This window comes from Cetorhinus maximus, chromosome 17, assembly GCF_964194155.1.
Source record: "Cetorhinus maximus chromosome 17, sCetMax3.hap1.1, whole genome shotgun sequence".
NCBI classification, from domain to species: Eukaryota; Metazoa; Chordata; class Chondrichthyes; order Lamniformes; family Cetorhinidae; genus Cetorhinus; species Cetorhinus maximus.
Window position 1 is genome coordinate 45,502,972 of NC_135895.1, and position 12,515 is coordinate 45,515,486.

At 41.0% G+C, this 12,515-nt stretch overlaps 1 protein-coding gene across 2 annotated transcripts in view; it reads left to right on the forward strand.

Moving 5' to 3' along the window:
• The window catches only part of faf1 (Fas (TNFRSF6) associated factor 1), a 383,193-nt gene that overhangs the window by 66,762 nt on the left and 303,916 nt on the right, over positions 1-12,515 (forward strand). For both annotated transcript variants that reach the window (XM_078561145.1, XM_078561146.1), the window contains exon 6: positions 2,741-2,844. In XM_078561145.1, the coding sequence (XP_078417271.1) occupies positions 2,741-2,844 (104 nt within the window). The remainder of the gene's footprint in view (positions 1-2,740; positions 2,845-12,515) is intronic.

Below are 12,515 nucleotides of genomic sequence, written 5' to 3' on the forward strand. Positions count from 1 at the left end.
CAGGAAAACATTCAGGCTTGGGCTGACAAGTGGCAAGTAACATTCGCGTCACACAAGTGCCAGGCAATGACCATCTCCAACAAGGGAGAACCAAGCCATCTCCCCTTGACATGCAATGTCATTGCCATTGCTGAATCCCCCACTATCAACATCCTGGCGGTTATCATTGTCCAGAAGCTGGATCAGGCATAAAAAAAACTACAAGAGCAGGTCAGAGGCTGGGAATTCTGTGGTGAGTAACTCACCTACAGACTCCCAAACCCTGTGCACCATCTACAAGCCACAAGTCAGGAGTGTGATGGAATACTCTCCACTTGCCTGGATGAATGCAGCTCCATCAACAATCAAGAAGCTTGACACACACAGGACAAAGCAGCCTGCTTGATTGGCACCCCATCCACCACCACCACCAACGTCCACTCCCTCCACCACTGATGCACAGTGGCAGCAGTGCGTATCATCTATAAGATGCATTGCAGCAAGTCAACAAGGCTTTTTTGACAGCCCCTTCCAAACCCATGACCTCTACCACCAAGAAGGACAAGGGCAGCATATACATGGGAACACCCCCACCTGCAAGTCCCCCTCCAAACCACGCACCATCCTGACTTGGAACTATATCGCTGTTCCTTCACTGTTGCTGGGTCAAAATCCTGGAACTCCCCTCCAAACAACATTGGGTGTACCTACACCACATGGACTGCAGTGGTTCATGGCGGTGGTTCATTGCCACCTTCTCAAGGGTAATTAGGGATGGGCTATAAAAATGCTGGCTAGCCAATGATGCCCATGTCCAGCGAAAGAGTAAAGAAACCAATACCTCCAAGTTTTGTGTCATTTGCAAGTTTTGAAATTGTGCCCTGTGGTCATTAATGTATATCAAGAAAAGTAGGGGTTATAATACCGACCCATGGGAAACCCCACCCTGTACCTTCCTCCAGTCCGAAAAACAACTGTTTGCCGCAACTTTGTTTCCTGTCACTCGGCCAATTTTATAGCCATGCTGCGACTGCCCCTTTTATTCCACGGGCTCTGACATTGCTGACGAGCTTGTTATGTGGCACTTTATCGAATGCAAGTTCATGTACGCCACATTGCCCCCATCAACCTTCTCTGTTGGCTCATCAAAAAACACAATCAAATTAGTTAAAACGCAAGTCGCCCTTAAATCTGTGCTGGCTTTCTTTAATTAATCCACATTTGTCTAATAGACTGTTAATTTGGCCCCTAATTATAGTTTCTAAAAGCTTCCCCACCACTGAAGTTAAACTGAGCGGATTGTAATTGCTGGGCTTAACCATACACCTTTTATTGAAGAAGGATGTAACATTTGCAATCCTCCAGTCCTCTGGCACCACTCCTCTATCTAAGAAGGATTGGAAGATTATGACCAGTGTCTCTGCAATTTTGATTCTTGCTTCCCTTAGTATTCTTGGATGCATCTCATCTAGTCCTAGTGACTTGTCAACTTTAAGTATCTGGAATTAAAGTCTAATAATGACCATGAAACCATTGTCTATTGTTGTAAAAACCCATCTTGTTCACTAATGTCCTTTAGAGAAGGAAATCGGCTGTCCTTACCTGTGGCCTACATGTGACTCCAGACCTGTAGCAATGTGGTTGACTCCTAAATGTCCTCTGAACTGGGGAACTCGGGATGGGTAATAAATGCTGGCCTGGTCAGCGATGCCCACATCCCATGAATGAATTTTAAAAAGCCTATCTAATGCCGTCATCTGAGGCAGACATAAAATAAATGGCCAAAATCTGGAACAATTCATCTCTTTCCCCAAGGAGCTTGGTCGCATATATATTTGTGCAGTGCTATAGTAGAGTTTACTAACATTTGCTGTTTGTTAAATTCAGCAGGGTACTGCTAGATTGTGCTTTTGAAGAGGTAGCTGCAATAGCAAATTATTTTTAAGCAGCTGCTGAATCATCTGCAGCATCATGTTTTATTAATGTGAAACATAATTGTAAAACATCTTGTATATAAGAGATTTTTGTTTCTTTTCTTGTGCAGCCTGTTGTATTTTAGTTTACTTTATTGCCTGGAGTATTTTTGAAATGGCTCCAAAATTTTCTGTTTTCCAAAGCTGTCCACCATTGTGATGATCTTTGCAACATTATTGGTTCTGTTGTAGACTGATTGGAAATGAATTCTATGATTACTCTATGACTCCCTTATTGTTGCATCATGTATCAGGATGGTAGAAGGTGAATTAGGTTGCCCTTGGTCTTTTAGTCTTACAATCCCTATGTAATGCATTTATGTAATTGCCATCACATATATGAAATAAATTCCATTAGTAAAATACATTTGTGTACTTCATTGGAGAGCTAATCATGGCTGTGATGATGTACTGAGAGAAACCAACATTTATCAGATCTGCCACTTTTGATCCTTTCTAGGGCTTTATTTAGGACCAAACCACCAAGACTGAAGTAGCACGAACAAAAACATCACAAATAATTTATATCTTTATTCATTTTCATATGCATGTATTCTATTGCGAGAATCCATACCGTTTGAGGTTTGTGTTCTTGTTGTTAAGTTGAGAACCAAGGTGACCAGACATTTTGGGTGCTGTTTAGATTGTGTTTCAAGGATTTAGCCTCCTGGATTGTAAGCATGATTGATGATGATTTTTTGTTTTTGTCATTTTATTCTCTGATTATTTTGATCTGTTTTAAATCCTTGAGATTGAATTTGATCACTTGTTTTTCTCCCCATCTGTAGACTATTCTGAGGTCTCTTCACTTGCCTAAGAATAATAGCCTTTATGTTCTCACACCTGACATAGCTCAACCAGGATCAGATGGACCAGCAACAAGTCAATCTAGGTAAGCAGTCGTGAAGTTGTTTTCTTTCTTTCTTGTGTTAGAGTGCCTGATGACCTTACTATGGCATTGATTTGTTTGTATTTTGATGCTGTCTAGTTGGCTGGTGGGAGTACAATAACTTGAGTAGGAACACTTCAATTTCCATGTAATCTGTATGATGTAGCGTAAACAATAGCAAATTTAATTCGGGCTAACCGACAAGATTAAAATGAAAAGCAAGGTTTGGATTTGGGGGGTAAAAGCTAAGATAAAAGCAAAATACTGTGGATGCTGGAAATCTGAGACAAAAACAAAAATTGCTGGAAAAACTCAGCAGGTCTGACAGCATCTGTGGAGAGGAAGACAGAGTTAATGTTTCGAGTCTGTATGACTCAGTTCTAATGAAGAGTCAAACGGACTCAAAACGTTAACTCTGTCTTCCTCTCCACAGATGCTGTCAGACCTGCTGAGTTTTTCCAGCAATTTTTGTGTTGGGTTTGTGGGGTATGTTTTTGCGGGTTTTCCCACTTCTCTGTCGCAATGCCGGTGTAAGAGCCATGGAAACCCTGGAAAAGCTTTATTATTACTGTTTATGCTATTTTTCCAGGGTTTCCATAGGTCTTCCGACAAAGCTATGGTCGACGAGCAGGAGAAACATTACAGAAATTCAGCCTCATTGAATCTAGATGGAAGGGAGGTCTGCAGCTATGCTGTAAGATTACCTTGTCTAAAACGATTTTAAAATTAGCAGTCAGTGCATTAGCTCTCTGAAATGAGCAATATGTTATGTAAAAAATTTATTGTGCTACTTGTAAATTTCCTGAATAATTTGATATACCTGCTAAGAGGAAGAAAAATTGAAATACGTGAACTTTGAGATAAAACACCTAAATTTATGTGGCTTCAAGGAGCCTTTTGAGTGCGTTACTGGAAATATACAGCACCTGAAAAGATAGGTTAATGTTCAGGTAAAGGCTGACAAAGTTTCTGATTTGTTTATTACTATATCAGCTATTTTTAAATATTTCAGCTTGAATCAAAGTTACTTAGATCATTATGTCAATGCACCAAAGGCCTTCATCTCCGTACTTTCCGAAGAGTATGAGTCTGGTACAGTCCTCCTGTAGAACTTCAAATAGACACTGACAATTGGACAGAAACTGTACAAATAATAATTGTGAGGTGGAGTTGATTTAAAATATGTAAACATATAGTTTTTTCCTCAATGTTCCATTCAACCCAAGCTGTTCAATGAAAGCTTGGACATAGTGGTGGGGCTTTGGATGAGATTTTCATGGAGTTGTTGAGCAAAGCTGATGTTCTCATGGGGACTAAGGGAGGTTTACAATGTTTTGATATTGAATTTGGTCATTGCAGTTGGAGTCAGCTAAGCCTGGATCATTGCAAATGATAACTTGTTTAGTGCTGGTCATTCTCTCTCTCTCTCTCTTCATGTAGCATCCTCAGTTGAAGGCGCGTTACTAATCATGGCTCAATGATCCTATGATAGCACAATGGGGCAAGTAGAAGATGCAGGCCCTAAGAACTACCTTGGCTGTTACGGAAATTGAACCCGTGTTGTTGGTGCTATTAAGCACCATACTCTTATCTTCTGAGCTAACTGGCCTGGGGGAAGGGATTTTTGACTGCTTTAAAAGTTAAATGGGGGAATCTTTTCTGTAGTTCAGAGTATAAGTTGCCTACTAAAATAATGTTTAGTCAATGTTGCTCTGAATCCTGCTCAACAGCAAGCCTGGGTGGCTTGGTTGCTATGGAGACAGTGAGGTCCAGATTGATTTATTTAGAAGATGGTCACACCAGCAGACAGTGGCAAGGGCATCTGTGATGACACTGGGTAAACTGTTAGCCTCCAAGTCTCTCAAGGCGGTGTTAGGAATGACAGGTTTTGTAAAGAGTTATAGTTTAAACTGTTTATTTAATTTCAAGTTGAAATGGGCTAAAAGATAACAAATTAGCATTTCCACCTGGATACAAGGCCCATGTGATTCACATTGCGGTGGAGACAGGCTTTGAGAGGGTAAGCCTTTGTAGTATTGGGTTATAGGGTTTTCCTTAAGATATCCCTGAACCTCGCAAATAGGTCAGTCTGCAAGAATCTGTGTATGAGAGAGGGAGTGAATGAGTGAGTGGAGCGATAGTGATAGCCAGTCTCTATTGTTCACCATGCAGAATGCAATGGGAACTCTTACTCGGATTGAAGAGAACAGGTTCATGAGGATTTAAACTATTTGGAAGAATCGCCTAGCTTTGGCTAGAGGAAGGGATCTCCAGGGTAACCTTCACCATGAAAGTCAGTTCAGGGATTGAAGTTACTGGCATGGAAAAGAAAAATGGAAGCTAGCCATTGAGAGCTGAGAATCACTTTGGACTGGTTCCTGGAGAATGAAGTGACCACTTAAGGGACAGAGTAAAGTATAATGGTGGAATGTGATTTTTGGTCATTTTAGAAGTTAAATCAGGGGAAAATTTCTACAGTTTATAGTTGCTCACTGAAGTATTGTCTGGTCAGTGTTGTGTTTATTACACTAAAGATCTTCAAACTTGAAATTTTGCTGTGTGACCCTTCCATTCAGCCACTGGAAGTTCAAATTTCTTTTTCAAAGTTATTGGTTTCTACAGAGATTGTAACAAGAAATGGAATGTTTCATGGAAATATAAGGTGGCTCCTGTGCTTTCAGCTCCTTAATTTAGCACCTCTCCTTTGCAACTCTATCCATGGCTGTCCATCGCCATTCCAGCCAGCAAGGTCAGAATTTATTTCCCATCCCTAGTTGGTATTGAACCGCTACCACCTTAAGCCACTGCAGTCCATCTGGCGAAGATGCTCCCACTGTTCTGTTTGATAGGAAGTTTCAGGATTTAGACCCAGTGATTGCACAATGACAATATGCCCACATCAGGATGGTATGATTTGGAGAGTGTAAGAGACTAAGACCTCATACTTCATATTTTTAGAAAATATATTTTTATTTACAAAATTTTAAAACTGAACAAAGACCTTTAAAATGGCTGACCCTATGCCTGTCTGTGACCCCCGAATAAAAGAAGCTACTTGGCAGTTTTGGGAAAACTTGCACCTTGTTATCGCTGAAGAGACACGAACGACCGACTGTGGACTGTACAACCCAACTTCAAAGAGAGCTATACAAAGGCCATCTGCATTTAATAATCCCAGCTAGCCAGAAGGGGATGGATCATCTGCTAAGACAAAGGGACCGCAACCTTCTTTTCGATTCCTAATGGCTGAGACATTTAACAGTCTTTGGAATCCAGACGATGGATACGCATCGTTTGTCAAAGATGGTGGAGAGGTGGAAGTCATGTGACAAGGGCCTCTGGCTTGTGGAACAAGTAATATTGCCTTGCTGAACTGAAAAGCTGAATCTGCTGTTTACCATCTGATTAGCAGCCTGACTGAAAATGAGCCAGTTTGAACACCTGGCCCCCATCTACACTGCTTCTGATGTAAATTCTGTACCATTGCCTACAAAACTGATTCATCTCTGCTTGCCTATCTCATCGTGTGAAGTCAACACCAATGGAAAAATAAATTATCCAGCATCAATTTTCAGCCCACCAACCTCAGTGAAGGAATATCTCATTGTATTTTGATTCTGGACTCTGGAACCCACATGAAACAATATTTGTCTCTGTACAGTAAAACCTTAGTTCTCTATCCCTCTCTTTCCTCTGTGATCTCTGCATTGTAAAACCTTCTTTTCTCTATCCCTCTCCACACCGTCTGAGTGTGGAGACGATGTTGCGACCTTCCTTTCCCGTTTTGAATGTGTGCAATAAACTAACCCTTTTTTAGTTCATCCTTTCTCAAGTTTGCTGTGGAGTTTTTTTATTCATTAATGCGGTGCCGCTGGCTAGGCGAGCATTTATTGCCCATCCCTAATTGCCCTTGAGAACGTGGTGGTGAGCTGCTGCCTTGAACGGCTGCAGTACATGTAATGTAAGTACACCCACAGTGCTGTTAGGGAGGGAGTTCCAGGATTTTAACCCAGACAGAGTGAAGGAACAGCGATATATTTCCAAGTCAGGATGGTGTGTGGCTTGGAGGGGTTATTAGAAAATTGGATCGCACAAAAACTGAGGGGTTGGGAAATAGGCCGCCGCTTATAAAGAGGGAAACCAATCAAAGCACCTTTCTGTTTACGGGCTGGTGGTAAGAGAAATTAGTGCTAGTTAAAGTAAGCCCCCTCCTGCCCAAAACAAGGGGATCTTGGATGGTGTGGTAACCCTATGTGCCTAATGCCCTTTTCCTTTGAGGTGGCAGAGATCATTGTTTAGGAATTGCTCTCAAATAAGGTTTGGCAAGTTGCTGCAATCCATCTTGTAGTAGGTACACACTACAATCATTGTTCACTGGGTGATGGAGCGAATGAATGTTTAAGGTGGTGGATAGGTTGCCAATCAGGTAGGCTACTATGCCATGGATGATGTCGAGCTACTTGAGTGTTGTTAGAACTGCATCCATTTGAACAAGTGGAGAGTATTCCATCAAATTTCAACCTTGTGCCTTATAGGTGGTAGGAAGGCTCCGGGGAGTCGGGAATTGAGTTGTTTGTCACAGAATCCCCAGCCTCCTACTCTTGTAGACACAATATTTATGTGCCTGATCTAATAAGGTTTCTTGCTAGTGGTGGACTTCCCACCCAAGGTGTTGGTTGTGGTGTATTTGATGATGGTGATGCCATTGATTATCATGGGAACATGCCCAGACTGAGATGAGAAATTTCTTCACTCAAAGGGTTGTGAATCTTGGGAATTCTGTGCTGCAGAAGGTTGTGGATGCTCCAATCATTGAATGTCTTTAAGGCTGAGTCAGATTTTTGGTGTCTCAGGGAATTGAGGGATATGAGTGCGGGCAGGAGGTGGAGGAGTTAAGCTTGAAGAACTGCCATGATCGTATTGAATGGTGGAGCACGTTTGGGGCCTTATGGTCCATTCCTGCTTCTATTTCTTATGTTCCATAACTATTCTAAACCTTTTATTCTGATCCCTGTTCACTAAATGCTCCCCCACTGAAGCATGCTCCTGTTGTCCTAACTTAATACATTGCACTGGAGCAATGCTGCAGCATTTTGTGTGACGTTATTATTGTTAAGTGAATATTATTATTATTGAATCTAGTATAGATTTTAATTGATGCTTGCAGGTTTTTATTTCATTGACTTTAACTGACTTTTTGGCCCTAACTTCCGAGCTCCCCATTGCGGGGGTTACCCCACAGTTGGGCTGGAGAATCCCTCCTGGAACTTCAGAGGTAAAGGTTTGCATGGCAATCACCCAGAAGCGCAAATTTCCCCTGGGCGATCGCCTAGCACTGGGAACTATGCGAAAATGCAACTTAAATCGCAAACGTCGATGGTTCTGACAGGGTTACACCAATAGTTACTCAGAAAGAGTAACCTCTTCTAACTTCTCGGTAACTATTGTAAGGATCCAGACCACACCGCCCCCCCACCCCACCCCTAACATCACTGAACAGGACCTGTTTCTGATTCTTCTTCTTGTTCCTTGACTCAGCTTAAAGGTCTCCTTGGGACCTTTCTCCTTTTCCTTTAGGACGTGCTCCCTGCATTTCTCTCTCCCAGTAGACTGCTGACAACTTGGTACCTCCCTTGAGATCCAGAATTCACTCGACATTCACTGTTACTTTAACTTTAGAGCAACTCATCTAAGATTTGTAGGCCTATTTTCTTCAGCAATCTTTGTTTTAACTTCCTTAAGCTACTAACTGCCCCCACCCCTTGAAACGCAGCTCTCCACTTCACTTCAAGGGTCGTAAAACCTCAGTAAAATGCAGGTAAACAAACAAACCCACAGACTTGCAGGCAACATCCTGAAGTGATCAAAACCCAGGTTTCACTCTTTTAACCCACAAATAAAAAAAAATTAAACTTAAAAGCTATAGTTTATTTTTAACACACATGCATACACAAATAACTTAAAACTATCTCTAGTTCCTAACTAGAGATTGTTGTGAAATATTGCCATGGATTCTGTGATATTTTAGAATAAAATGATGCTAGAAGGCATTTTTTGTGACCTTCGTTTTATAGCATTTACTTCAAACCCTTTCCGCCCGTTTTAATATTCTGGGTGCTGCAGCTTGTATCACTATTGACTACTGATTTGCAGCAGCATGAAATCGCTAAAAACAAAGTTGAATTGCAGCAAATTGGCAGGTCATTCCTGTCTTTCAAAACAATGGAGAGTTTGACTTATGAAACTGAAGAGAAAACAAGCAAAGAAGAAAGGTTACTTGTATTAATTGTCGTATGGCTTCTACACAAGTTAGCTAAAGTTGAAACCCATGGAATTGAAGTCAAATTATTGACCTGGTTAGGAAATGGGATGATCGATGGGGGAAAGAAAATATAGATAATGGGCAGGTACTCTAATTGGCAAGATGTGATTAACGATGTCCTGCAAGGATCTGTGTTGGGGCCTCAACTATGCACCACATCTGCTAATAGCCTAGACAATGGGATAGAAAGCCATATATCCAAATTTGCTAATGTTACAAAGGGAGGTGGCATTGTAAGCAGTCTAAGTAGATGGAAGCATACAATTACAAAACATAAATTAAGTGAATTTACAGTGGTAAATGGATTTCAACATAGGCAAATGTGAGGTCATCCACTTTGGACCTCAAAAGGATAGAACAAAGTACTTTCTATATGGTGAAAAACTAGAACCTGTGTAGATCCAAATGGACTTGGGGGTCCAGGTATAAAAATCATTAAAATGTCATGAACAGGTACAGAAAATAACTAGAGGCTAATGGAATGCTGGCCTTTATATATCTCAAGGACTAGAATATTAGGGGGTAGAAGTAATGCTATGGCTATTGTTATGACGTGGCAGATGATGTGTGCCAGGTGGATCAAATCCTCAAGGGAAACCTGATCACGTGGTCACAAGGATTTAGCAATTTGTATTTTATTTTAAGATGTGTGCCCTGAATTCGGTAGTAATAAGTTCACCAAGACTCTAGACATTTTTTTACATAACTAAATTAAACATTTATTGACCAAATAGATTTCAAGCACATACTTAAGTCTACAAATTATTACTACAATAACTCCTAAAACCCTAAGTAATCTGGCTTCCAGTTACACCCCCGTTAAGGCAACAGTAAACAAATAGATTTTAAATATATTCCAGCCAGCTAACACAACACCCTGGATAGAAGAATTCGAAATGGCTATTCCCAGCTTCGGTTTCTGTTGACAGCAACTTAATGCACAACTACTGGAGGCTTTTTACACTTCTGGTAGCTCTTATAGTGCCTTCCTCTGACACACAGCCTTAATCCTTTATACATGTTTTTCCCTTTAAATGCAAATTCCATTGTTCCCATATGCCTTTGGAACTTTACCTTTCTCATAATATAAATCATTTAATTGTCAGCAACCTTTGGGAAAAATAAATACACTGCTTGGCCTAGCTTCTCTGACTAGGTGTAACATCCTACCATCTCTTTGAAATTCAAACTACCCTGATTTATCTGAAAATGCAAATTCTCCTCACTTCGCCTTCTAAAGCTTCAGCCATGTTTATGTATTTAACATTTCAAACCTAGCTTCCTTTTGATGAGTTAAAGCCTCCAGACCACCTGTCTCCAATTAAATCCCTCTCTCGTGCACGCGCATGTGCGCGCACACTGCCGCACCCCCCCGATTAACCATGATCCGCCTGGCGCACATCACCAATTACAATAAAGTGCAATAATATTATGAGAATTGTTACACTTTCGTGACATTATACAAAACCCTGGCTAGACCACACCTGGAGCATGTGGGCAGTTCTGGGCACCACAGTTTAGGGAGGATATATATGGCCTAGGGGGGAGTATAACTTGGTTTAGCATAATGATACCTGGACTCCAAGAGTTAATTTAAAGGAAGAGATTATCAAACTACAGTTGGACTTCTTCAAATTTAGAAGGTTAAGGGTTGATTTGATTTATGTTTTCAGGATATGAACGGGAATAGATAGCGTTGTTAGATAGACTTCCAAACCAGCAGAAATAGTTTCTGTGACTAGTCTAAAAATTAGAGCCAGATCTTTCAGGAGTGAAATTGGGAACCACTTGCACACACTGGTAGAAGTTTGGAACTCTCTCTAGCAAATGGCAATTAATGTTAGATCAATTGTTAATCAACTCTGCCACTGAAGGTGGGCGGAGGTAATGTTTTCTCCCCTATTTGTTAGTTTGTTTGTAAACGGTATATCTCAAAAACTAATGGATGGATTTCAACAGAACTTGGTCTACTGATAGGTAATGGCTCAAGGAAGAACAGCTTAGTTTTTTCCAAAGTTGCAGTTCCAAATTCTGGAATTTTTTTGAAGGATCCGTTAAAATGGGGAGATAGGGTGACTTGACTTATTAGAATGTTGTGGGTTATGTTATTTAGAACAGTGTTGATTGTTTTAAAAGGATGTGGATTGTCTCAGCTGCTGTGGTGGGATTTGTCACAGCTGTCAAAATGTGGGCAGTGTTTTCAGAGCAGGTTGTTGCATGCGGATTAGCCTGAAGCTGCCTCAGTGAGATCTTTTCTTTTCTCAGCTTTGTAGTTTCAGAGCATCAACCGGACAGGGAAAAGGCTCAAGGAAGAGCTGCATAAATGTAATAACATTGAGTTAACATAGCGTGGCGAATGTATGCACTCTGACTGCCCTCTTCACTTGTTATAACCCTGAGATTGATAGTGAAGGGGTGTGAGGCGAAAGCAGGTATATGGACTTAGGTCACACATCAGTGTTTTGATCCCCACGGAGACCAGCAAATCAAAGGAATCAAATTTACCAAACAAGCCAACGAAAACAAATGGACAAGATTTAACTTTTTATAGCTTTTATTTTAACACTCAAACCAGAATCAACATAAACTAAACATGAATTAATAGTTAAATCACGGTCAGTATATTTATAAGTTACACATTAAATGGCAGACACAAGATGGATCACATGGATTTGTTAGGCAGTCCACTCAGCACATAGCACCAATTTCAGCCGTAAAGTCATTAAAACTCTGATCTTCCTCAGGTAGAATTGCAGTTCCTTTTCTTCAAAGATTTAGCCACCAATCCTCACCCAACAGCAGCTCCCAATCAACCCAAGTTCCACTTGTACAACCCTCAAAAAAATGGTGTACTTCTCCAGAACCTCCTCAGAACTGCTCATGACGGCCTTGATGACATAGGTTCACCAGTATTATCTTTATCCAAACCCTCGGAGACAGCCTTGTGCATTGTATGGCCAAGCCTGGTCAGTCAGTTGCTTTAAGTAACAGAAACAGTTGCAGTGACCTTGTATTTGCCTATTGCCAGCTCTTGGATCCAGCCTTTGTTTTCTTCAAAATGCCTGTATTACACCACGAGGGTGATGTGAGCTCGGGTGGCTCTCTATCTTTGTCTGGTTTAACCAGTTTCAGTTTCCCCTTCAATTTGGGTCTTGACTCAAAAAATACAAGCTTTGAAACCAGGGTCAGTGCACTCAACAGAATATTCCACAAGTCATCTGTTCAGACAACAGATTGTACATGCTCCCCCATTGTTCCTGCAACCCTAGATTCCATCACATCAGCCATGACCTCTTTAGTGAAACAGGCCTGAACTGCTAAATAGCCTGAACCTATACCTAAGTTCCTAAAT